This window comes from Bos taurus, chromosome 1 (genome assembly GCF_002263795.3).
Source record: "Bos taurus isolate L1 Dominette 01449 registration number 42190680 breed Hereford chromosome 1, ARS-UCD2.0, whole genome shotgun sequence".
Classification (NCBI taxonomy): Eukaryota; Metazoa; Chordata; class Mammalia; order Artiodactyla; family Bovidae; genus Bos; species Bos taurus.
Window position 1 is genome coordinate 76,698,318 of NC_037328.1, and position 26,661 is coordinate 76,724,978.

General features: G+C 41.5%; 1 protein-coding gene across 13 annotated transcripts in view; it reads right to left on the reverse strand.

Moving 5' to 3' along the window:
* The window catches only part of IL1RAP (interleukin 1 receptor accessory protein), a 244,081-nt gene extending 218,916 nt beyond the window's left edge, over nt 1–25,165 (reverse strand). For 6 of the 13 annotated variants that reach the window (NR_190886.1, NR_190885.1, NM_001430307.1 and 3 more), the window contains exon 1: nt 24,889–25,165. Coding sequence is in view for 3 of the 13 variants with exons in the window: in XM_015471911.3 (XP_015327397.1) it covers nt 11,613–11,656 (44 nt within the window). In the remaining 10 variants the exon portion in view is untranslated. The other 7 variants (XM_015471911.3, XM_015471906.3, XM_015471912.3 and 4 more) reach the window with 5 other exon arrangements.
* Nucleotides 25,166–26,661: the final 1,496 nt, after the last annotated feature.

The window sequence follows — 26,661 nt, forward strand, 5'->3', positions numbered from 1 at the left end:
AATTGACACATTATTTTCCTGAGACCAGATACACCAAAATCTGATTCTGAACCTTACTCTAGCTTGTGATCAGGCTTCCAATTCTTGACACAAATACACAATTGTGTCAGTTGTACAGATACAACTCTATTAATAAAATACAGATACAAAGTGTTACTCTGTGCCTTAATAGCAATTCCTTGAACAGTAAATTCCCATGAGCTTCTGAAAGCTCCAATACCCCATGTCACCGTGGCAGTTCTGAAAGAAGTGAAAGGAGGAAACAGGTTTGATAATGGGGTAAGCCCCTTTGGACCAAGGGTTGTAAAACCCAACCATAGCAATGACAAGAATGAGACAGTTTGAAAGATATCTCACTGACAAGAATCATGAAAATACCCTGCATTCACATAAATATTTCCCCCACATATCCTCCTCATTGAAATCACAGGCTTTCATTCAACAATCCACACTGCAGGGGCACTCCTGCATGCAAAGCCATCCCTCGTGCCCTGCAGATGAAAGAGGAGGAAGACACAGTCCCTGATTCCAAGACTCAGTCTATCAGAATCCACGACTTGAAAGCAATCCAGTGAAAAGCAAAGCTAGATATACGTTCGGAGACACTATTTCTCAAATAGTAATGTGTATAAAGATGATCTGCAGATCTTGGTAAAATAGAGACTCTGAATCAGCAAGTTTAGGGTAGGTAGAACCCCAAATTCTATCTTTCTAGTTCACCCCCAGAGGTTGCTGATGCTGCTGCTCCCTGGACCACATATAAATTGAGAAGCAACAGCCTAAGGCATAAAATGTAATTGTAAATAAAGAACTAAGTAAACCTGAAGTTAGATGTGATTCCTTCTAGCTCATAGGTTTAGAGAAGTTTCATATAGAAGACCCTGCACTGAAACAGGTGGAGAGGCAGAGGAAACAGATGTGTCTTTGTAAGTGGTGGGGACCAGAGAGATCACACAGTGGAGAGTGGGGGAGTGGAGCAGAAGGGACAGAAGGAAAGAGGAGAAGGAATTGTAAAAGGAGAAAATAAGTTGGTCAAAGTGCATGAGTTATTTAGAAGAATATAAGATATCTATAAGACTAGAGGGTAATCTGAAGGGGAGCAGAAAGTGCATGAGTTATTTAGAAGAATACAAGATATCTATAAGACTAGAGGGTAATCTGAAGGGGAGCAGAAAGTGCATGAGTTATTTAGAAGAATACAAGATATCTATAAGACTAGAGGGTAATCTGAAGGGGAGCAGAAAGTGCATGAGTTATTTAGAAGAATACAAGATATCTATAAGATTAGAGGGTAATCTGAAGGGGAGAAGACAAGGAATTATGAGAAGTGGGCCATTTATGACAAGCCAGGGAAAAATGATGGAGTTCTTAAAGGGAGTTGACTCCCTTTTGGTTGTTTTTTCTTGTTTAGTCACTAGGTCGTATCTGACTCTTTTGACACCCCGTGGATGGTAGCCTGCCAGGCTCCTCTGTCCATAGCATTTTCTAGGCAAGAATACTAGAGCAGGTTGCCATTTCCTTCTCCAGGGGATCCTCCTGACCCAGGGATTGAAACCCAGGTCTCCTGCATTGTAGGCAGATTCTTTACCACTGAGTCACCAGGGAAGCCCATTTTTTGGGTAGGGTGCATACATTTAATCACCAATAAGGCAAAGTCTACCTGTTAAAATAAAGCATGCAGAATGAACATTCTAGAAGTTAGGTCTGGTCCAATGTTATTCATATTCCATATTTTTATATTTATAACTAAGTACCTAAATCATTATTGTTTTTTAATGTAACTGCCTTCTGCAAATCATAGCCCATCAGCAGCTGAATACCCTTTTGTCAAATGAGTTTGTGTAGAACCAAAACTAAATGTGATCTGCCCCAAGCTTCTTATGGGACAGGCATTCAGAACTAGAAAATGAAGCAGTGGTTCAGTGGAATCACAAATAATTTGTACTTATGTTTTAAAAACTGACAATTTCCAGAAATATTTCTTAATATAATGTGCTGGAAAAAGAAACTAAATGGGGCTAGAAGAATGTGTAGGGTTTGCACAGATGCTACATGGAAAGACATAGCACAGAGTCAATGCATGGTCACTCAGGTCAAGGGAATCCACAGGATGCCTAGGATATTCAAGCAAGTTGCCTAACCCTAATGGGCAAATTCCTTGCCTCCTCTGCCAACATTATTACTAATAAAAAAAGAAGATAAAGGTACCTAAGGTAAGGGTGTCTAATAAATCCTCTATCAGTATTTGTTTCTGTGTCTGTCCAAATCAGTAAAATCTGTGAATATGGCATTATGGCTCTGTAGCCTGAACATCCTGGAACACATAAATATCACCCATACATATATAAATGGATGTGTGCTTTTGCTCAGTCACTCAATTGTGTCCGACTCTCTGAAACCACATGGGCTGTAACCCACCAGGCTCCTCTGTCCATGGGATTTCCCAGGTAAGAATACTGGAGTGGGTTGCCATTTCCTTCTCCAGGGGAGCTTCCCAACCCAGGGATTTCTTTATAGTCCAACTCTCACATCCATACATGACTACTGGAAAAACCATAGCCTTGAGTAGATGGACCTTTATTGGCAAAATAATGTCTCTGCTTTTTAATATTCTGTCTAGTTGGTCAAAACTTTCATTATAACCTTTTAAAAAATTATATTGGATAGGAAGAAAAACATTATGTCCCCTTCTCTTTTCTTTTCAGCCTTAATTAAACCCACTGCCAGCATATTCATTTGTAACTCCTAGATTCAGATTTTTCCATTTTTTTATACATAACTTTTTTCTTTTTTTACAGAAATAAAATCTTGTGGGGCCACAAATTGCTTTTTTATTTAACAATATATCATTCCCATTTTCCACACCAGTTTATAGAATTATACTTTATTCCTTTTAATAGCTAGATACAATACTATTAACCAGTTATATACCATGGGTTATTTAACCATTTTCCTATTGATGACATTTTGATTATTTTAAAACAATTTGCTCTTCTCATACCATACTTGGGCTTATGGTGATTTTAGTATTAATTTAAAAAAAAAGTCCATAAGGTCCCTAGCATCTACTCAGAAAACCACAGTAAAAATCTGAAGTGATTCCAGTGGCTAAGCAACATAATCTCTAAAAGGGGAGGAAAGGAAAACACACAGGATCAAAGGCATATAGTTATGCCTCAACAGTTGGTAACTCAGTTACTACACAGTGTCAGCCACCAGGTAAACATTTCAGAGCCAGTAATGGTATGCTAGACAGCAACCAGAAACAGTTCTGCATCAACAACAAAAAAAATCAGTCAACTTTACTTATAGTACATTCCTCTTATCTTCACTCTAACAACTTGGTTATCTGAGACTTTAGGCCAAAGCACAGAAGAGTAGCAAATTGGATGGAAGGCAAATCTTTTTCTAAGTAGGCATGTTAATGGCAGTGGGAAACTTGAGGTATTAAAAACAAAGGAGGAATTCCCTGGCCGTCCAGTGGTTAGGACTCCGACCTTTCACTGCTGAGGGAGTGCATGTTCAGTCCCTGGCTAGAGAACTGAAATCCTGCAAGCCAGAAGGTGCAGCCAAAATAAATACAGTTTTCCTTCAAAATGTTACCATTAAATTATCAAAGGATTGCAAAAAAATGCAAACAAGAGAACAAAAAGCAAAAAGAAATATAAAAAACAGTGTTATGGAAGTCTGAGGCCACATAGTGTTAGAGCCTTAAATATTTCAGTAGGTGCTGGGGACATCATTATGCATGGTAAAAAATAACTGATGCTCAAATGATGGCTTTGACTTATTAATTAGAAGTGTAATTTCTCAGGATACTCACTATAAGACAGCTAGCTGTGTCGTATGGAATACACTTTAGAAAAACATACTATTAATATTAAAAGTTATAAGATCATTGATCCTAGAAGACCTGTGGAAGACCTTGGGACAACCACCTAATGTGATAGGCAGAAAAACAAAAATACAAAGCTAACATGACTGATCCAAGGTCAGCTTGTTGTTAAATAATCAGATCTATAATCCAGAATATGTGTGTGTTCAGTTGCTAAGTTGTGTCCAACTCTTTGCCACACCATGGACTGCAGCAAGGCAGACTTCCCTGTCCTTCACTATCTCCCAGAGTTTGCTCAAACCCACTCCAGTATTCTTGTCTGGAGAATCCCCATGGACAGAGGAGCCTGGTAGGCTACTGTCCAGGGGGTCACAAAGAGTTGGATACGACTGAGTGACTAAGCACACTCTCACACATGTCCGCTGAGTCAATGATGCTATCTAACCATCTCATCCTCTGCCACTTCCTTCTCCATTTGCCTTCAATCTTTCCCAGCATCAGAGTCTTTTCCAAAGAGTCGCTCTTTGCATCAGGTGACCAAAGTAATCCAGGATAGATTGAATCTTATCCCATGTTTGTGGCTATCTCATGATTAAAAAATTGGTAATTAGGACTTGAAAACTTAACTTTTCATAATGTTCCACATCCTAGAAAAAATTGAGTTTTTTAAGAGAGCTGAGGTTCTACCTTAAGAAACACTATAATCAGAATTGTCAATGTGAATGGCCCTCATAAGGAACCGAAGATGAGTTATAAGGTGTAGTTTTCCAAGGAAAAGAGACCTTCTAAACCTAAGAGAAAGAAAGGTGTTATATGTCGGCCAGAAAAGAGTTGCATAAAAGGGAACTTATGTACAAGATGTTTATCATGGGAGAAATAAGTCACACACATAAATCAAATCTCCTTGTCAACATGTTCTTCCAGTCACCAAACTATTGTTTGGAAGAAATCAACTTTGAGAATCTGGCCTGATTCTTTTTCTAAAGACTCATCATTGCTAAATAAACTGAATAGGCAATGCATTTGAAAGGGAATTGCCCAAGAAGGCAGTAGTTCAGGTCTCCCTGTAACTCTGGATAAGGGCCTTGGGGTTAATTACGTGTAAAACGAATGACTTAAATGATGATTTCTAAGTTTTCCTGTAGCTATGATTCATATTTCTAGTCAGGTCTTAGCAAAGGGGAAATCCGAATATCCTGTATTATCCAATACCTGTACAGATGAAGTTTCATGTATTTGCAGTAAATGCTTGTTGCAACAAAGAGTTCCTCTATTTCAAATAGAGGACAGATTTTCCTAAGCCTTACCTTATTCTTAATTGTTTTTTTTTTTAATTAACCCCCTCCTTATCTATCTTCTTATCAAGGTGACCTCTAGAAAGTTAGAAAGGGCCTTGGAAGTCAAATAATTTTATTTGGGATACTATTCAGGACACAGAAGCCCAAAAAGGAGAGCTGACCTTCCTGAGGTCAATAGTTCACTTGTGAAATGTGAAAAGATGGCTTTTGATTCACAGTTCAAGCTTTTCTCTGTTGCAGCCATGCTGCCTTCCAACTCTGAAAAATTACTAAGAAACATAACCATCCCATAAAATAATATCCCATTTATATCCCAGCAGAGTGTCATTTCTAGTCAAGCAATGGTCAAAGGACGACAGCTACTTGGGCCCAGGAGCCATGAGCCTGCTGCCAGGGGAGCTGAAGTTGTGTTCTTGTCCCACAACTTGATAAAGATGTATGGTGTATGCATGAGTCTTGGCCAAGCTACCCCCAGGCAGTGTTGGACCAGATCCCAAGATACTCTTGCAGCTATGACGTTTTCAATATGTTTATTTCCTAAGGACAGTGGGGTTGGCCTGACCAGACAGCTGTGAGTTCCTGAAGCCTACCTTTAAAGGATATGACTTCATAGTTTGAGATACCCAATTATAATAGATTTCAGCAAAGCATACTTGAAAACAGTGTTATTCTCTAAGCTGTGTCCGACTCTTTGTGACCCAATGGACTATAGCTCGCCAGGCTCCTCTGTCCATGGAATTCTCCAGGCAAGAATACTGGAGTGGGTAGCCATGCCCTTCTCCAGGGGATCCTCCTGACCTAGGGATTGAACCTGGGTTTCCTGCATTGCAGCTGTATTCTTTACCATCTAAGCCACCAGGGAAGCTCAAAGCATACTTAGCTATATAGCATTTCTTTGAGGAAAAAAAAAAGCTGAACTGGGTTGGACATTGGTAAACCCTTTTTAAGTCCTGAGCGGAAAAGATCATCTCATTTAATTGAAAAGCACTGTCCATTCTTACACGCAGTACCCGTCTGAATGACCCACTGCCAGTTTTGGTAAGTCTCTTCCTATTCATTCAAATTCAATCTGTTAATCAACTCCTGGACACTTTCTATCATTCTAACACTCCTTTTTTCAAGAACAGAGGTACTATCCCAATTCTGTTATTAAATCAATTATCAATTCTGAACAGCACAACTTTCAGATTAGTAGTAAGCCAATTAAAAAAATGTAAATAAAAGAAAATGGGGGTGGGGGCAGGAGCCTTGCACTCCTGTCATCCTGGGCTGCAAGCAGCTCTCCTTTGAAATGGCAAGAAGAAAATGCTCTCAAAGACGTTTTCTCACATGCTGCCAACTGCAGAGGGATTCTTTTGCAGGGGAAGCTTGTCTGATCTGATTCAGACTTGTTTCAAGGTGTGTCTCAGTTCTTCCAAGAGGTCTGCCCTAAGCAAGACCGCATTCATTAGCAATTGAAAAACAACAATCCAGAGCTGGCAGCCAGGGGGAGATTTTTCTATACGGAAGTGCACCTCCCACGTGTTCTGGTCACAGACACGACCGGGCTGGTAAGAGGGCCCCACGGATCCGTGCCAGGCACAGACACAAGCTTCCATTCTGACACGAAGTGCTGCCAAGCGGGAGGAAACCACATCCTTCCTCATCCTGAGTCCCCTTCTTAAATCGAGTAGTTGTTCAGACGGGGGAAGCACAGTGGGGAGGGAGGAGGCGATATCACTAGATGGTGTTCATTTTAACAAGGACAAACCTTTATTCCCAAGATAAAGTTTCTAAGTGAATTCAAGACAGAATCTCAAAGCCGGAAAGGCCCTCAAAAGTCATTTCAATTCAAACTTTTTTCCGATATTTAATTCTCCCAGTAATATCCTTGCCAAGTGGATATGGGGGTAGGGGGTGGTGGTTAAATATCTCTAGGGATGGTGAAATCATGACCAGTTCATGTGACCTGAATGGTACGCGCATCTCGTTATGTCAGGCAAGACTCTGATCCCCTGGAATTTCTGCCTACCTGTCCTGGTTGAGGTCTCTGGAGCCATAAGAGGAACGTGACTCTCTTCAATAGAAACCTTTGGACATTTAACCCAGTAGTTCCAGTATCTGAAAGCATCATTTTCAAGTCTCCACAGAGCTCCCAAAGTTGGGAGACTTGGGCTTTTGGAAAGTTCTTATTCCTCTACTCATCTTTCCAAACCTCAAAGTGAGAAAAGCATACTGAGGAAATGAAAATGCCATTAGAACAGGAAGAAGTGGCATCAACTCATTAAGGCACCTTCTGTGCTACCTGGACTTGAAAAGAGATTGAAAAGGGAGAATGCAAAGCAATAAGAAGCCAGAAATAACCAGTGAACTAGCTCACCCAAGCCGGATATCTAGGAAATTGTCAGACTGATCAGTGCAGCAATTAACATCATTTACAAGATGCTCATGTGTGCGTAAGCAATGTGATGAGGTCCCAGAATAGAGGGGACACTGCATCACAGTGGGACAAAGCATCTGGCTTCAGCATGGGCTTTGGAATCCCAGAGACCAGGCCTCCAATCCCCAATGGCTGTATAAGATTCTTAGCCAGGCTGAGTCTCCTTATTTGTGGGCGGGGTCAGTGAGACATCTCATGGCATTACAGGTATGAGGATCATGTGAGATAATTTCATAAGGCACCCAACACATAGTAAGCATTCCAATTCCTTAGCTATAATTATTTTTTCTCATTACTAGGAGTCTAGCTTTCAATTCTCCTAAATGTTCCCCTACATACTGTAGCAAATTCAGGAAGCAGAAAACCCACCTGTTGGGTAGAAAGAAATGAGGGCAATGCTCACGTGGGAGAACCAAAGCAGGAGAAGCCGTATATTAGAGCAGAAAGTACACTGGACTAGAACTTGGAAGGCCAGGTATAGACAGGTTTGACCAACTCTAAACCAGGGATATCCTTTTCCAGCCTATTTGCAAAGCCAGAGGTTTAGTCTCTCTGACTCTACAATTCAGTTTTCTCAGAGAATTCCTGCAAGTATTCCTTGAAGCTTGATTTCTATACACTTCCTCCTGCTCCCTTGTGCTATGCATTAATAACAGCAACAACCTTAGATGACCTGAAGTATAGGACCTGAAGTTGTCATCCTAACTTGCTATGCCATAGGGACCCCTCGAGGAGAACAAACCACTGCAGAGGTGCACTGAATGGAGCCTATAGCTTTTGTACGCACTTCTTGTTCACTGTTGAAATCTCAGTCATACAGTACTGAGTTAAGTGTGTGTTTTAAATGTCAAGATAAGTGACTGAGTTCTGCTGTGTTTTGACAAGTAAAAAGCCAGAAGACATGATTCTTAAACATGCAGGAATATGTGCTTGGAACCACTGTTAGGGAAGATTTATGGAATGGCCTAATTCAGATTGTATACATCTCCTCAGGATGCTAAGGTACCTGCTCAGGTAAAGGAGGCTTTCCTCTTTGCCCTATGTTTGGTGTTCTGTGCTTTGAGGGGAAGACAGTAAAAATCCTGCAGGAGGGTGAGGTATCAGACAGCTGGAACTGTAACACCTGGGTTACAAGGAGCCTGCTCTCCAGACAGAAACAGCCCTTGAAGGCAGTGAAGTGCAAAAACTATGGACAGATTTAGAATAGAGACACAGTCAAACCAGAGATGTGTCCCAAGAAGATTAGCAGGCAGTGGTGCACAGAGTGAAATGAAAGGATGAGCGGCAGAAAGGTGTCCATTGAATCTGTGGAACTGCAGTGAGTGTGCTTGAATCATCAAGGGCTAAGAGGTCACTCGATGGTCATCACCACCTCTGAGCTTCAGTTTTCTCACTTATACTAATTCAGACCAAATTGACCTTGCAGAGTTGTTGTCAAATCAAATGAGATAATGGACATGTAAGTGATTTGCAAATTGTTAGGCACTGGACCGACATATGGGAACACTCCTATTACCACTCAGTAAAACCGAAAAGCATTATTTTACTAAGTGGAAATAAATAAATTATAGCATCTTCCTCTCAAAATGATACTGATGCCGTTGCATAAGCCAATTTCATTTCCAACTACATACACACGTTCTCTTGCTCTTCACACACCACAGCAGAAGCATTAGGGAGTTTTAAAGGACAGTTATCTTGTATGCCACAAGGACATTATAGTTGACAATATTAGCCATATATCAAACCAGCTTGGCTTGCAATGTACACAAAGACTTTTTATTCTCAGGATGGTCCTGAACAACTCTTAGGATGACTCTGAGTCACCTCCTTCGGTGAGAACAGAAGAGAGCTCTGGAAATGTAAATTTTCTTGCCTGGATTATTATAATAGAATGATCATTCATTGCCCACCTATTCCCTTTCTAAGGCCCAATGCTTTGACACTAATTGCCAGACCAATCTAAAACACAGGTCTGATTTTTTCCCTCTCTTGCTCAAGAATATTCAGTGTTTCTCCCTGCCTCATAGGATTAACCACAAATTCCTCAACTGAGTATGTAAAGTCCTCAAAACATAGTCTCTACTCACCGTTTTTAGTCCGATCTCCAGTGACCCCAGTACGCATGTACCCATCTCCTGGTCAAACGGGGCTCTGACCAGTAAGGCACTCGATTCTCTCCTTTGCTTTATGTTTTCATCATGTTTCCTTTATCTGTAGTATCATTTGTGGTTTTTAATTTCATCAGATTAGTTCAACTGGAATTAAGTTTTCCAGAATCATCTTCTCTGCATGGTTGTGAGTTAGGGCTGGCCAAAAGGAAATGTGTGCGGGATTTGCAGGGGAGAAGTAAAGCAGCAGAAGTTGCTTTGGGAGGCTCTGTCTAGGTACCTGGGTACTACTGCATCCAATGCATGATACTGCTGATCTGGTGGCTCACCTCCTAGGTGGGCGCTGCAGATAGGTCCATGGCTCCCTCAGCTCCTGCCAGATCCCTCCTTCAATGTCTTCCTGCCCAAGGCCAGGTATTTATGAAGCACATGAATAAGAATATCAGGTCCGTTTGCAGGGCACTCACACAATATAGTTAGATATGCAGCAAGACAGTTAAGGGGTGCTGTGCAGTTTGTCCCGCAGGCTCCAGGTGGCTTTTTTCCATTTCACAGCATTTCTTCCTGACTGCCTGCCTATCAAAGGCAAAGGCAACAGATTTCTTTACTGGCTCCTTCTCAGCATCCCTAGTGACCCCCCAACCATCTTCTTTGTGGCCTTTCTTTGCCCTGCTTCTCCCACCATTGTGAGGCTAATCCTTATGACAAATTCCACATTCCATACCATTCATCCATATCATTTCTGCTTCCCTGGTCGGTCCCCAATGCATACGTCATTCGTCATTCATTCCTCCTCACCAATCTCTCTGTGTCCAAAACCTGCCTGTCCATCACTTCAAGATTCACTTCAAATACCACTTCTCATAAACCACTTCCTGAGTGACACAGCCGCTTCTTCCTTCAAAACATCAAAATATTTTGCCACATATCTTTTAAAAGTTACATTATAGACTTTTAGGCTAAACTATTATACAAGTTATATTATCAATACAACCTCTGGTGCATCTTTCTTTCATAATGATCTATAAATTCTTATTCTTCTGGAGTTGTGCTTATGTAGTCGCAATTGAATCTCCAAATCTCATCAGGGTTTTAACTACAGAAGGATCTGAAAAACTGCTTGGTATTCAAAAGAGTAAATGAATTATCCATACCACCAATCCCTTTTTAATAACATGGGCAAGCAAGAACTAACGCTACTGTGTATGGCATTTTCTCACTTATATGGAGATTATTTCTAAGCCACCTTACCTTTCAATTCTTTTCCCTTAAATAAGAGCCTCTCCAGTCTGAATCCAACACTATTTATTCTTATCTTATACATGGTTCTAGTAAAACTCATTAGTTGGCTCCCTAACCTATAGAAAAACAGAAAAAGCTAACTGTACAGAGCATGCAAGACAACTGGTAGAGTAAAATATGCTAAAAGCAAGAAATAATAGCAGACAATGAAAGAGAAAATGTATGAAAATCAGATTACACAAATTGAAAGGATACCAGTTTGAGGCCATTTAGTATATACAAGTAAATGATCTCACCTCAATAAATTCTAAAGGAATTACAGTCCATCCAATAAACTGTCCTGAATTACCAATATTAAGTAATGTTACATATTTTAGAATAATCTTCTTTTGAAAGAACTTTTAAAACAAAAACAAAGAATGTAAAAGCTATTGGGATTTCATCATTTAAAAATCCCATAGCAGCACCCATTCTCAGAAAAAAAAGGAATTTTTGTTTTTATTTTGTCATGCATTTATTCAACAAATGTGTAATGAGTGTCAACTATGATTCAGGTACTCTTCTCTAGTGTTTGTGTACTTTTGCTCCAGGGAAATCATCAGATTTGGGAGAAGTGGGACCATAAAAAAAATCACACCTTTTAAAATATCTCATAAAGAAAGCAGAAAAGAAAGTCATTATAAATCAGCACCACATTGGTTTCCTACCAAGAAGCAAGTAAAGGCAGCCAACAAAATCGGACGGAGTTCATTGTTGCCGGCTTCTTCCAGGGCGAAATAAACTGTCAGCTGGAATGAAGCTTCTCGCCTCCCCACACAACCGTTGCCTCATTTCTCTGCCAAACACCTCTTCACTGCAGGGAAGGTCCCAGGAGACGCTAAAGGTGTTACAACCCTGCTCAGTTTGCTTGGAAGAAAAATGTGGCAAAAAAACATTTGTAAGAAATATTTGTTTTTTATCATCACAGCTCCCAAAACACATAAGGAGGCAACTGTGGCCCTTTAAAATTTTTTCCCGTAGTTCACAACTAAAATTTAAAACTCACATGCGTTTGAGAAAGGATTGAATGAGATCATGGAAATAAAGCACTCAGCACAGCTCCTGGCACACAAGAAGCATTGGATCAATATTAGTGATAATGATTAGCAAGAGGTCCTAAAAGCCTGGCAAGTTGTATAAATTAGCCTCATTAAGTGTTATCTGGGGCAAAAATTTGAGTCTTTGGCTGTTTTTCCTTAGTCACCCAGAACGCTCTGGGGCCATCACTGGAAGATAAAATAATTTTACATCAAGCCAGGTTTGGCTGGAGATGGGCAGGATTAGAAATGCTGCCTGCGGGGATGTTTTGAGGATAGACTCAAGGCATATCTACAGCACCTTTACCCCATCTTGTTCCCCATGACTGGCCCTTCTACCTACTGACGTGTCCTGCTGAGGGCAAGGTACCAGAATGGGTCCTGGAACAAAATTATACACTGATTATATGATTGGATTTGGGGCTTTGATTTTTAAAGGACGTTAATAAAACTAGTGTAACTGAAAAACTAAATGGTGTGTGTAAGCATGTTTGGAGAGGTTGTTTTAGTTCAGAAAATAATAAAAGTAGCTTAAGTGAACTAAGTACTAATTATGTTGCAGGTACTCTGCTAAGCACTTTATAAACGTATTTAATCCTAAAAAAAGTTCTACATCCTTATGCCAATAGCACAAATGAGGAAACAGGGTTAGAGATGTGAACAAATTTTACCATATCTCAGGGAGATTAAGTACATTTCCCTGCCCAGGTTGTTGTAGTCTAAAACCCACATGTTTATCACTGTATGCTAATAAAATAATACAATTTAAAAGGTCACACATTTGTTCACTGATTCAATACATTTATTGAACTATTCCTTCATGGAAGCACCGTGAAATGGAACATGCAGAGATAAATAAAATATTGAGGGTCACTTCTTACAATCGAGGGCAAGCAATATGGAACAATGGTTAAGCTTGCCCAAGCTCAAACTTGACTCTACAGTTGACTAACTCTGTGACCTTGGCCTCAGTTTTCTCTTCTGTAAAATGGTGATTATAACAGCACCTACCTCTTAAACTTGTTCTGAGGCTTTGATAAGTTAATGCTTGTAAAGTTTACATTATCAGGAGGCATGTATGAGCCCACTTATGCATGTGTCAGTAAAGACTTCAGGGAGAAGTTCTACTTTCAGAGAGAAGAGTTAGGTGCCATTTAGACTTTTAGACCAGCAAGAAGAAATTGATCTCGGGTATTATTAAATTTGCCTTTCACATGCTCACCCTTTAGGAGAGCAGATTTCAGAAAATGGTACCTAAAATCTCATAAAGAAAGAGCTCTAGGTCCAATGTCTTGGGGGATGGATTACATAAAACACCTACACAAGAACTGTAAAATTTCCAGCTGAATTGAATTGAGCAACAGTGCATACATATCCATTGATTACTTAGTGTATTTGGAAAAAATACTGATACCGTTTGAGAAAAAGAAAAGGAAAGTGGTTTTGCCTATTTAACCTGCTTCTTTTGTTGTTTTGCTGGACAATACGATGGGAAAGAAAGGCTATGAATGACTCATCAATGAAACTAAATTGTGTCCTCGTTTGTTCTAGGAACCTACATGAGATCAGAACAATTTGTTTCTTCACCTTAGAAATAAATTCTTCCATTTTCCTTCATTCTCTGTTTGAGGTTTTAAATATGTCAAACCCAGTCATCATTCTACCTTAGCTCTTTCAGTAACTTCCTGCTGCACTTGGCATACAATCCAAACCCCTTACCTCTGCTTTGAAGGCCACTTTGATCTAGTCCCTGCTTCTCTTAGGACCTCATTCCCAGCCCTTCTTTCCCTCTCACCAGGCCCCTGCCACTTCAACCATGTCCAGAATGATCCTGGCTCCTTCTCAGTCTTTTTTCTAGCTCAAACATCACTTTCTCAGAGATGTTACCCCGACTACTCTACTTAAAACCGCCCCTCCCCAACAGCCTCCAACTTGTTGTTGTTGTCATTATTTTCATCTCAGCCTCTATTTCCCCTTATTTCTTATCCTGAAATTATTAGTATTTTGTCTGTTTACTTATTTGTTATCTGTTTATGTGTATACATATATGCTAAGTCACTTCAGTCATGTCCAACTCTGTGCGACCCCATAGACGGCAGCCCACCAGGCTCCTCTGTCCCTGGGATTCTCCAGGCAAGCACACTGGAGTGGGCTGCCATTTCCTTCTCCAATAAGAAGGAATATACATATATATACATGTATACATATATACATATACATATATATACATGTATACATATATATATACACATGTATACATACACATATATATTTTTCCTTTGGTATCTTTCTCAAACTATTCATAGTAATGTTAACATCAAGGAATCACCTCAATCACATCTGCTTTCCAAGGCAATTTTGGACAATTTCTAAGTATATGTATATACACACTTATATATACACACATATTTTGCACACATATAAATTTATATTTCAATATTCTAAATATATAGTCGATATCCTAATATACATGTACACATACATAGGCATATATGTATGTGTATAAGTGTATGTGGAGAAGGCAATGGCACCCCACTCCAGTACTCTTGCCTGGAAAATCCCATGGGCAGAGGAGCCTGGTGGGCTGCAATCTGTGGGGTTGCGAAGAGTCGGACATGACTGAGTGACTTCACTTTCACTTTTCACTTTCATGCACTGGAGAAGGAAATGGCAACCCACTCCGGTGTTCTTGCCTGAAGAATCCCAGGGACGGGGAGCCTGGTGGGCTGCCGTCTATGGGGTCACACAGAGTCGGACACGACTGAAGTGACTTAGCAGCATAAGTGTATGTATATATAATGAATTGGTTATTTCATTATTTTATATTTGTTTTGTTGTTGTTGTTCAGTCACTCAGTCATGGCCGACTCTTTATGACCACATGGACTATAATCTGCCAGGCTTCTCTGTCCAAGGGGCTTTTCAGGCAAGAATACTGGAGTGGGTTGCCATTTCCTTCTCCAAGTGTCCTTCTCGATCCAGGGATTGGACCTGAGTTTGTAATTCATTTACTTATCCATTTCCATCTATTTCTTTTTACTCTATGTGGATAAATAATACTAACATCTTTACATTTATTCATTCATCATTTACTCATGATGCTATTTGCCTCATTTAGGCAGATGCTCTTTGCTGGGTACCCAGGATACAGCAGTGAGAAAAATAAAGGTCCCTGCCCTTGTGGATTTTACTCTAGTGGAAGTACACTAATCACTAAACAATAGATAATATACTAAATAGCATGTGGAAGCCAACAAGGTGATAACTATTATGGACTAAAGAAAAAGTTGAGCAGGGTAAGTAAGATCAGGAATGCCAGGAGTATGGACAGGAAGCAGGATGAGGGGCAATTTTATAATGATATAAAAGCAGTCAATGAACTTCCCTGACAGTCTAGTGGCTAGGACTCCCAATACATGGGGCCTGGGTTCAATCCTTGATCAGGGAACTAGATCCCACATGACACACTATGAGTTCGAGTGCCGCAACTAAGGCCCAGAGCAGCCAAATAAAGAAATAAGATAAATAGTTTACAAACAAAAAATAAAACAGTCAAAATATCCTTCACTGACCAGACACTGAGCAAAGGCTTCAAGGAGATGAAGAAGCTAGCCATGTAGTTATCTGGGACCCTGAGTCAAAGAGGAAACAGAATGGAAATCATAGGAGGTCTTGCAAGGTATCTTAAAGACTGGCTTATACGCTGAGAAAAATAAAGGGTGGTTATTTATGCTGGTCCGTCTTATGGGTACTTTTTAGATATTAACTTACTTAGTTTTCACAACAACCCAATGAGTAATCTACTTTGTTTATCTCATTTTATATGGAGAAGTTATATATCTTGTCCTGTATTACACAGATGGAGCCAGAATTTGAACCTATGTAAAATGACTGTGGACTCTTAGAATACACTGCTTCTCAGTATAGAAAATTTTAATCTAGCAATTCCCAGACTTCAGTACAGAGGCCCTAGGTACCTGCTACTTTAACAAACTATCCAGATGATTCAGATGTAGATGGTCCACGCTCCACAATTTATCACTGGTTTAATTCCTCCATCTGAAAACTTTATAAATGTTTTAAAGTTAATTATCATATTTATTTCCTGGCGTTTACCAAGCATTTATCTCCAGTGATGGCCAAACTGGGAAAGATTTTCTCAGACCGGCTGAAGTACCTACTTGGTATATTCCCACTTTTTATCTGGCTTTATCTGTTGTGGTTGTTGTTGTTGTTCAGTTGCTCAGTTGTGTCCGACTCTTTGTGACCCCATGGCTTGCAGCACGCCAGGCTTTCCTGTCCTTCACTGTCTCCCAGAGTTTGCTCAAACTCAAGTCCGTTGAGTGAGTAATGCCATCCAACCATCTCATCCTCTGTTGTCCCCTTCTCCTCCTACCTTCAATCTTCCCCAGCATCAGGGTCTTTTCCAATAAGTGAGCTCTTCCCATCATGTGGCCAAAGTATTGGAGCTTCAGCTTCAGCATGGTTTTATCTGAGTTTCATCAAAGGGGAAAGGCTGGGACTTCCCTGGTGATCCATTGGTTAAGACTTCACTTTCCAAACCAGAGTGTGCAGCTTTGATCCCTGGTAGGGGAGCTAAAGCGGAGAAGGCAATGGCACCCCACTCCAGTACTCTTGCCTGGAAAATCCCATGGGTGGAGGAGCCTGGTAGGCTGCAGTCCATGGGGTTGCTAAGAGTCAGACATGACTGAGCGACTTTACTTTTCACTTTCATGCATTGGAGAAGGAAATGGCAACCCACTCCAGTGTTCTTGCCTGGAGAATCCCAGGGACGGGGGAGCCTGGTGGGCTGCCGTCTATGGGGTCTCACAGAGTCGGACACGACTGAAGTGACTTAGCAGTAGCAGTAGCAAGGGAGCTAAAAATCTCACGTCTCCCAGCCAAACACAAAATCAAAACACAAAACAGAAACAATATTGTAGCAAACTTAATACAGACTTTTAAAAAAGATGAGGGAAGGGTTTTGGAGTAAATGTAGTGCTGAGTTAAGAGGGAGGAATAGATAAAGAAGGCCTTTTAGGAGACACATATTAAGAGCCATGGACTTAATATATTTAATCTTACATTAACTTCTATAATTAAATATATAGATATAAGTGTAGATATAAATATAGATGTCTGTCTAACTAGGAGATGGCTAGAACAGACTTTTTTTACCATTTCACAGATGACAAAACTAAGTCTGGGCAGGCTAAACAATCAGTATTTAGAATTCAAATCCAACTCTGACTTCAAAGCCAGCCAGCTTTTCATTACTCACTTTATCCATTCAGGGCCCAACCCTGTCATTGTCTTACACTGGAACTGGAAAATGGAAGTATAATCTTCCAGAAAAGTGATCTTCAGTATGTATTACACTCAGAAGTGTCCATCATTTCTATAAGCTGAATGAAATCCTATATCTATTTCAGTGACAGCCAAGCTTCTTCAATGGGCACTAAATTAGCTCAAAAGAAGAAAGCAGAAAATATGCACTCATAATACAACAATCCAAATTCAAGCTACATATTTTATTCCTTTATTTCTTTGTAGAAGATTATGGTGGTTAATAGGGACCTCCCTGCGGTTCAGATGGTAAAGAATCTGCCTGCAATGCAGGAGAACAGGGTTTGATCCCTAGGTTGGGAAGATCCTCTACAGAAGGGAATGGCTACCCACTCCAGTATTTTTGTCTGGAGAATCCCATGGACAGAGGAGTCTGGCAGGCTAGTTCATGGGGTCACAAAGAGTCAGACACAACTGAGCAACTAACACATACTACTATGGTGATTAATGGTGCTATAGAGCTTCCTTTAGGAAGAGCTTCCTTCCTTTATATATATATTTATTTTATATATATATATATATATATATATAAAAATCTCTTTTCATTTACCAAACAATAAATGTCAATATGCCTAATCCAAGTGTCTGTTTACTCCTCCCACCCCAAAACCTGGATCCAGAAGGGGAAAACAGTTGCAGGTTGTGAGAATGTGGCAACATCACATCCGTAAGGACACAGAAGGTGTCTTTATGGATCTGCCTCCTAGTCCTGAGCTCACTTGTGATTCTCACTGAGGTCAAGAAGGCTGCCAGGTACCTGGATTTTAGGACATTCCTCGTGCCATGACATATGTGTGGATGCCTGCATGCAACTAAGAGTACGGTTCTACTCTTAGCTTCCCATGGGGCCTCTAAGTCATCACTCTACAGGCACAGACTCATAGAACACCATGCCTTGGAGAGCACCTCATCCAAATTCCTCATTCTAGAGGTGAGAAAAAGGACTCTCAGAGAAGGAAAAGCCACTGACCAGTACCAGGGTTGGTGGACTGAATGATCAAGGGGGAAAAAACACAACCTTGGAGTTAGAAAGCTAGAGTCCAAGTCCCAGCTCCACTCTTCACTGGCTGTGTGACCTCCACAAATATTCAGCCTCTCAAACTCAGGATGTTAAATGATGCTGAAAACATTTACTTTGGTTACCTCAGATTATTGTAAGAAAAATAAATTTTGTCTGCATTGTATATAATAACAAGCATTTTGAGGGCTTAAAATTCTACAAAAACCAAAAAATGTTAATTTCAACCTAGGCCTTCTAGTTTCTAATACAGTATAAATGTGGGCATGCATGTGAATATCACTGCAGTTGTTAATTCTAATAAAGGTTAAAATTCCTACACACCATGATCTTAACAAATGTTTTGGCATCTGACTGACATTGACCAAAAGCTAAATGAAATGTGTTTATTATCCCTTTCACAGATGATGAGAATAAAGTAGAGACAGACCATATAAGTTGTTCAAGGTCAAACCCAGGGAAGATGGTCTGATGGTAAAGCCCATAATCTTACACAACCATAATTTTAGGTCACCATAGCATCTAACCAAAACTGGCTTAAAGAAGGAACTGTGATATCTATGAAGAGAACATTTTCAGCTATCAGAGTTTATAAAATGACTGGTTCTCTTCTCTGTTGCTTTTAGCATTGATTGGGAAAAGAAGAAGCCTGTGTAATCATAAGGGCTTACAGGCTGGACAGGAAAAAACCACAGGCATCTCCTACATATAAACTAGTCATAAAAGGTCATCCAATTATATCAAGTAAGAGCTGGACTTTTTCACTGCTCTTAGAAATCAAGACCAAAGTTCACTGCAGCTGCCCACTTCCCTGGAAACTTCCTACTTTCTTGCAGGTAATTCATTTATGTCACTTGACACGGGCCTTGCTGTCAATACATGTAAGCATGAACTTCAGAGTCATCATTCACTGTGTTTGCACAAAATGCCCTGTATTGTTGGGATTAAAATGTCTTTTTCCATGATTGAGCCAGTGACATTCAAGCTTATTAAAATTTGTGACTCCTCATCCTTTGTGTTATTTTTTGACCACAAAATTTAAAAAAATAATAATAATGTTACTTTATTAGTTTGTAGAGACAGCCTTTGCAATAATGAATGATATGATAAAGTATGGGCTTCCCTGGTGTGGCTCAGCAGTAAAGAATCTGCCTGCAATGCAAGAGACGGGGGAGACGCAGGTTCAATCCCTGGGTTGGGCAGAACCCCTGGAGGAGGAAATGGCAACCCATTCCAGTATTCTTGCCTGGGAAATCCCATGGACAGAGGACCCTGGCGGGCTACAGTCCATAGGGTCTCAAAGAATTGGACATGACTAACTGAATACATGTGATAAAGTATGAGAAAGCTAGAAAGCCAATGCTACAGTACATGACATAGTATGAACCCATCATTGCTTAAACTCTGCACATTTTGAGTACAGGACCTGCACTAGGTATGGGGCAGGATAAACCACACCCTCAGTTGTTTAGGTATTCATCAGGGACTTGTACACGAATACTAAGGGACAAATTACTGACCAACAGTAATAAAAAGAAAATTTTTTTAAACTTATAATTATCATAGAGACAGAAAGAATATGTTACAAGCATTTTAAAGGGTCTCCAAAACTTGGAAAAATCAAGAAAAATTTGAGTAGCAGATTTGGAAAGAAAAGTAGGGGAAAGGAGATAGTAGTTTAAGGTGGTGTGGTGTGAGCATACAGGAGGAGACATTGATAAATCTAGCTATGTGAGTCCTTATGGTATAGTGTCCAATAAACACTGGAGAGTTGACCAGAGAGCTGTGTGCTCAGGCACACAGGTTCTAATCCTCACTAACTGGATAACTGTGGGCAATTCTCTAAGTTTCTCAGAGCCTCAGTTCTTTCATCTGTAAAAGCCAGACAATAATATAGATCTGAGAGTTATTTTATGCTTAAATGAAATGACAGAAGTACATGCACTGATGAATGCTGATTTCCTTTGCCCTCCTCTGTTTAACCAGAAAATAGGTTTCTTGGCATAAAACAATCAGGTTATTTCTCTTCATTTCCCTTTCAGTCTCTAGCCTTGACTTTTACAAAGAGACGTGGTGATAGAATTTCAGAGTTGAAAGGAATCTTAGAGAAAAATAACAATGCATTGCAGCAGAAGAGCCTTAAAGATTCACTAGACCAGCTCTCTCACACTTTAGGCCCAAAGGTAATGCAGCTTCCCCCAGCACAGGCAAGATAATACCAGGATCAGAAGATGAAATGGGGAGGGGTGGGTCGTGGGTCTCAATTCAGGTCCTCAGTTCTAGTCCAGAGCAGAATTTCAGGTCTTTCCTAGCTCTAAAGTGAAAGGCAAAGATGTGTCTCAGCAGTGGTGTCTGCTTTGTGCTACATGACAATGTCCTGCTATGTAACCTCTCTGAGTCTCAGTTGCCTCAAAAGTACACAGGATGACTATAAGGATTGAATGATATGATGCTGGTAAAACACTTAGTACAAGCCATATGGGGATCACTAAAAGCAGATCACTGAATGATTTAATCAAAAATCATTAAATTTTGATTTTCACAACTGAACAAATTAATAAATTAAAAGAACTGATGGCAGAAGAAAGACTTAATGTATAGTAAATACCTCTCATGAATGAGGTGCTGAGACAGACTCAAGCTTCTAGGTAGATGTCAGTGTTCCTGTTTTCTAGCTGAGGAGACTGAGGCACTCTCAGCATAATAACTTGCCTCAGGAACCTTCCAGACGCTAAGACTCCACATTGCCACAGCTGCTAGAGCTAGTCAGAACATGGTCAGACCAGAAGGAGGTCCCCTAACAACCTTGTTAATGTAAGCCATGCATGCTCACTTTCAATACAAAAAAGGAAATGAGCAGCTAACCTGATTGAATCCCTGCAAATCCCAGATACTAAATGTTCTGTAACCTTCCTGTTCTTTGGGGTTTCTATTTCTCCCACAGAACAATTTCCAAAATGGGTAGAGAGCACAGTAGGTGGCTCTCTTTAATATTTCACAGGCAAGGCAATAGTGACTCACCAGATCCTACATCTGTGTCACCAGCAAAAGCCTGACAAAGTTGAGCAACAAATGAAACTGTGTGTATGTCAAAGATAACCTTTAGCTTTTTCTTCTGCTCTTCCTCTGATTTTCTCCAGCTCCTTTCTGCTTTTCTAACCGTGCCAGGTAAGATGACGCTGACTGCCTACCTTTTGGCAAAAGCAAACATATGCTTGCAGATGCCAAAAGCAAGAAGCACAGTGTTTCTCCCCTAAATGTATTTGCCAGCCAGTCTGCTTGCTGCAAAGCAAAGAAACCTGAAGGCCTGTGGGGAGTCTCAACAGATAAATGGCCCCACTGTCTGGGGCAGAAACAGATCTGTTCATTTTCCTACATGAGCCTGCAGCCATCAGTTTCCACCGGGAAGACTGAAACCCTAGACCACTGATCAGCATCACCAGCCGGCAGTGGTCTTTCCTATAAACGCTGCCTCTGCACACTGTTCACTATATCCCACCCTTTCCATCCTTGGAATTGGATAAAAGAAGAGAAAAACGCAGTGGTCACTCATGGCATTTGTTCCTCAATCTTTTTAAGACCCTGAGTGTTAGCATGAGGACGGCAGAAAGAAGAAACCACCCAGAACAGGAAGAAAGCCATGACATAACTCTGCACTTTATGTCTTCATGGTACCCTTCTGCCTAGGAACTAAAGGTGTACTACATCAAACTCAAGTGAGCAGACAGGCTGCCCTAGAGATTCATCACTCTGAAACTTCTTCTCCTGACAGCTGTCCCACCAAACTCTACAGAGCATAGTTCTCTCAGCAAAGAACTATTCTCTTCAGGACAAAATGAATACCCTGAAGTCACCAAATAAGTAAGGTCACCCTAACAACTGAAGTAAATTGCTAACAATGTCATTGGAGAGATGACAGGAAGTGATGGGAAAAGCCCTCCACTAGAAGTCAAAAGATGTGAAGTGTATTTCTAAGACTGAAATTTACTAACCACCTGACCCTTGACAACTTCTCCTTTCTCTGACTCTCATTCAATTTTCTTCTCAATAAATTGACATCAGCTAAGAAGAGATATCATTTAATGAGCACCTACTCACTAGACTCATTTTACATTATTTGACTTATTGTACTTTTTATATGAATCCTTGGGGTAAGCATTTTTTTCACTTTAAACAGTGAGATGAATTGCTTAGTATTACCCAGCTATGTAGGAATTAGAGATGGAATTTGAATTTGATCAGAAAACTGGTTTTTTTCATACTTTATCATATCATCATTTTATACTTCCACTATTACTATGCCTATTATGTCCTTCTCTCAAGGCTATAGTAAGTAGCAATGAAGATAATACATATGGAATACACTGAAAATTGTAAAGGCATATATATATATATATATATATATATATATATATATATATATAACAGTCTAGATAAGGAGAAAAGGTATAACTGAATAACCTTTCTTTGAAAAACCAGAACTAAAAGGAGTCACCTTTCAATCTCCCATCCCCTTGTTCTGACCTTATTTTGAACATTTTCCTTTTCCCTACAAGTCCCCAGTCTCTCAGGCACGCGTTCAGATGTATCCTGGGCAGCTCATCACAATGCATGCACACGGAACAGGCTGACAGAAGCAAGCATTCCCATCCTCTGCAAATTCCTGGTGTGGGAGCTACCTAAGGGGTACCGCCAAACTCTGTCCTTTCCTCCTGGTGTATCACACCCCCACCCTGCATACTTCAGTATGCAATGGACCGTGAAGCAGGCAACCAACTATAAATACTGGATGCTCAGTTCAGGGATTTATAGCACAGCCAGGAGATAATAGTATATAACTGTATGAAGTCAATCAGAATAAAATCAATTGTTACATTCCAGGTGGGGGTATATAAGGGACACTACTTCATTTTAAAATACCAGTAATGCCAACAATAAAGGATGACTAGAGAGGGCGGGCACATGTGGACGTTTGTATTTATATTAGATGTTTGTGTCCAGAGGGACTGAATTTAGGAGCACCACTGTATAATCCAAAAGAAATGCATGTAAATCTTCTTGTTTTCCTATACCAGCTGAAACGTATAAAGTTGCTTGTCTGACCTGAGACAGCAGGAATAAAAGGCTTAGAATAGTCTGCAACATAGATGAAACTTGTAACTTCTCCTCTTGTCTTTCTACCTCTCATCAAATTCAAGACCTTCTTTGCCAATAAAGGCAGCCTCAGATCAAAGTTTCACAGAACTGAGGTTTGACCTAAAAACTAGCAGGGAATCGGCATCACTGAGAAACATTCTATATTCCAAGTCAAGCATCTACGATCAAAGTCACATGCAGAGGGCATTCAGAAAACACTATAAAAGAGCTGTTTAAACTCCAAAGAAGGAAACACCACAACATTCAGATTAAAAAAAAAAAAATCACTCTATCTGAAAAATCAGCTTCCTAAAACATCCACTGTCTCGAAGGTTAACATGTAACAATATTTACAATTGCTGCCATCAATGTCAAATTGACCAGGTGCCAAGTCAGGCGCTACGATAACCATGCTGTCTGAATTACCCCGTTTCATCCTCCCAAGTGACCTAAGGACTCTTTGGGACCATTAAAATCTCCATGTTACGGCTGGACCAAAAACACAGGCACACACAAAACAAAAAACAAAACAAAACTGAGTATCAAAAAGACTGGATAACTTGCCCAAGTTCACACAGTTAAAACGTGGCAGAGCTGGAGAGAAAGCCAGGTAAATCCTCCTCCTCAGCTGGTAGCAAACCTGAGATCCCTAGAGCAGAGCAGTGTTTCAGGATTTCACAACCAGGGGGTGGAGGCAAGACAAGCTGGGGACTGACTCTTAAAGGAAACGGCAGAAGTTTGCTTTTATGTTTGTGATTTTTCTGTGCAACTCAGCTGCCTCCCTCCTTCCCAGGACTTAGCAGTGAGAGTGGCTATGGTTCTGTGAGGTCAGCTAATCCTATAGGAGAAGCATCGTATTTCCCACAGGACCACTGGCCCCGCTTCCCCTGTGGCTGAAGAGAGCAGGGTACCAAACGGGGTGACTGGTGCTGGGATGTCCCTCACCTCTCCACTGACCCCACCAGGAGTCTGACAGACCCCCCTCGGCGGGGCATGTTTCTGAGAAAACAGGTCGGGAAAGAGAGAAGCCTTTACCCAGGCTGTCACAGGTCCAAGCTGGAAGCGACGTGATACCCAGTGGCAACGCTGGGATACACTGCCCCCATCTATCCTCATGGTTCACAGCAGCACTCCGGAGAAATCAAGGCGGGGATATACCAAGGTAGATCCCTCAGAGCTGGGAGAAGGGTGCAGCGACGCGCAGCCCTCCCGTAACTGTGTTACTTAAATGTTTACAAAGCAAGGATGGGACTCGGGACAGTGGGTTCGAGTCCTGACCACGGCACTAACTAGCTGTGCGACCTATTCCAGCCGCTGCCTCGCTCTATGCTTCAGTTTGCCCTTTTGTAAAACAGGGTTGAAAGAGAAGATCTGTCAGAATCCACCCTCATCACCGCACCAGACTCACCTTTCTTGGGAGGAAGAGCGGACGTGGTGAAGGCAAAGAGCGGACGTGGTGAAGGCGGCGGGAATGAGTGCAGAATCGCCCAGCACCGAATCTTTCGGAGCGCTTGGCCAAAGCCCAGCCCCGGGGACCCCAATCCGGCCAGTCTTCCCGCAATGAGCCTCTTACTTTCCGCAGCACTTTCTTTTTTCCCCCTTTGGGGCTCCTCCCCTGCCGCTGCGCGATTGGCCGCCGCCGCGCGGCTCAGGCTCCACCCGCCGCCTCGGCTCGCCAGCCACCCGCGCTCTGGGCTTCCAAGAGCTGAGGCCGCGGGGCGGCACCGAGGGCAGCCCCGCCCGCGGCGAGGAGGAGCGGCGCCCGGCCCGCGGCCCGCCAACCCGAGGCTGCGCTAGGCCCTTCGGCGCCCCGCCACCTCCTGGGCAGACTGGAGCGCTCAGAGGAGAGCGTGGGTCCCGCAGCTTGGCAAGACGCCAGGCACTTCGGGTAGATGTGCCTCTGCTCCACACAGAGACGTACACTTGGGCTCATTGCAAGATCCTGGTCTCATGGTCGAGAACGCTATCACACTGCCTCTTCCCGGCTCTGTGTATTTAACTCTCTGCTGCACCAAAGCCATGAATCTGTGCAGAATTTGCGCCCCCATCGTGTGCCAAATCCAGAGCGCTACAGGAAGAAACATACTCGACCTTGGTGGTCCGGAGCCCCCGCTCCACTGCAAGTAACAGTCATGGGAACAAACTATTGCTCATGACAGCAAAATGAAATCTGTATCTTCCACTGGCGTGTACTGGTGTGCCTAGCAAGGTGCCTGGCGCAAAGCTGGCGCTCAGTACCTGTATACTGAATTAGTGAATGAATTAAATAATCGATATAGAACCAAGCGATCTCAAAAGAATCACTCCTTTTCATTCACTCCCTTTTCTCCAGATTTCTGAAAGAGCCCTCAGCCAACTTCTCCCACTCGAGATGGTAGTCTGTGTAGTCATCCGGAGCTTTACAGTGACTGTCGACTTCTTTGTTCAAGAGCCTTCTGTTCTCTATTGCTGCTGCTGCTAAGTCGCTTTAGTCGTGTCCGACTCTGTGCGACCCCATAGACGGCAGCCCACCAGGCTCCACCGCCCCTGGGATTCTCCAGGCAAGAACACTGGAGTGGGTTGCCATTTTCTTCTCCAATGCATGAAAGTGAAAAGTGAAAGTGAAGTCGCTCAGTCGTGTCCGACTCTTAGCGACCCCATGGACTGCAGCCCACCAGGCTCCTCCATCCATGGAATTTTCCAGACAAGAGTACTGGAGTGGGTTGCCACTGCCTTCCCTTCCTGGCTGGCAAGGCCCTTCAACACCTTTCCTAATTTCTGAGACTTCCCTAACAAAAGCCAAGTTGACCTGTCTCTTCACACATGTTTTACTGTACCACATTTATGACTTACCTTCTAGTCTTAGGACTTCCCTGGTGGCTCAGACGGTAAAGCGTCTGCCTATAATTCGGGTAGACTCAGGTTCAATCCCTGGGTTGGGAAGATCTTCTGGAGAAGGAAATGGCAACCCACTCCAGTATTCTCACCTGGAAAATCCCATGGATGGAGAAGCCTGGTAGGCTATAGTCCATGGGGTCGCAAAGAGTCGGACACAACTGAGTGACTTCACTTTCAGTTTTCTTTCCGTTCTTAGAGTTACCTGATTGAATCTTGTTTATTTATTTATCCATGAAATTGAGATCCAAAGAAAGAAAAAAGAAAAGGAGAAAAAAGACATGAAGGAAAAAGGAAAAATTCATTA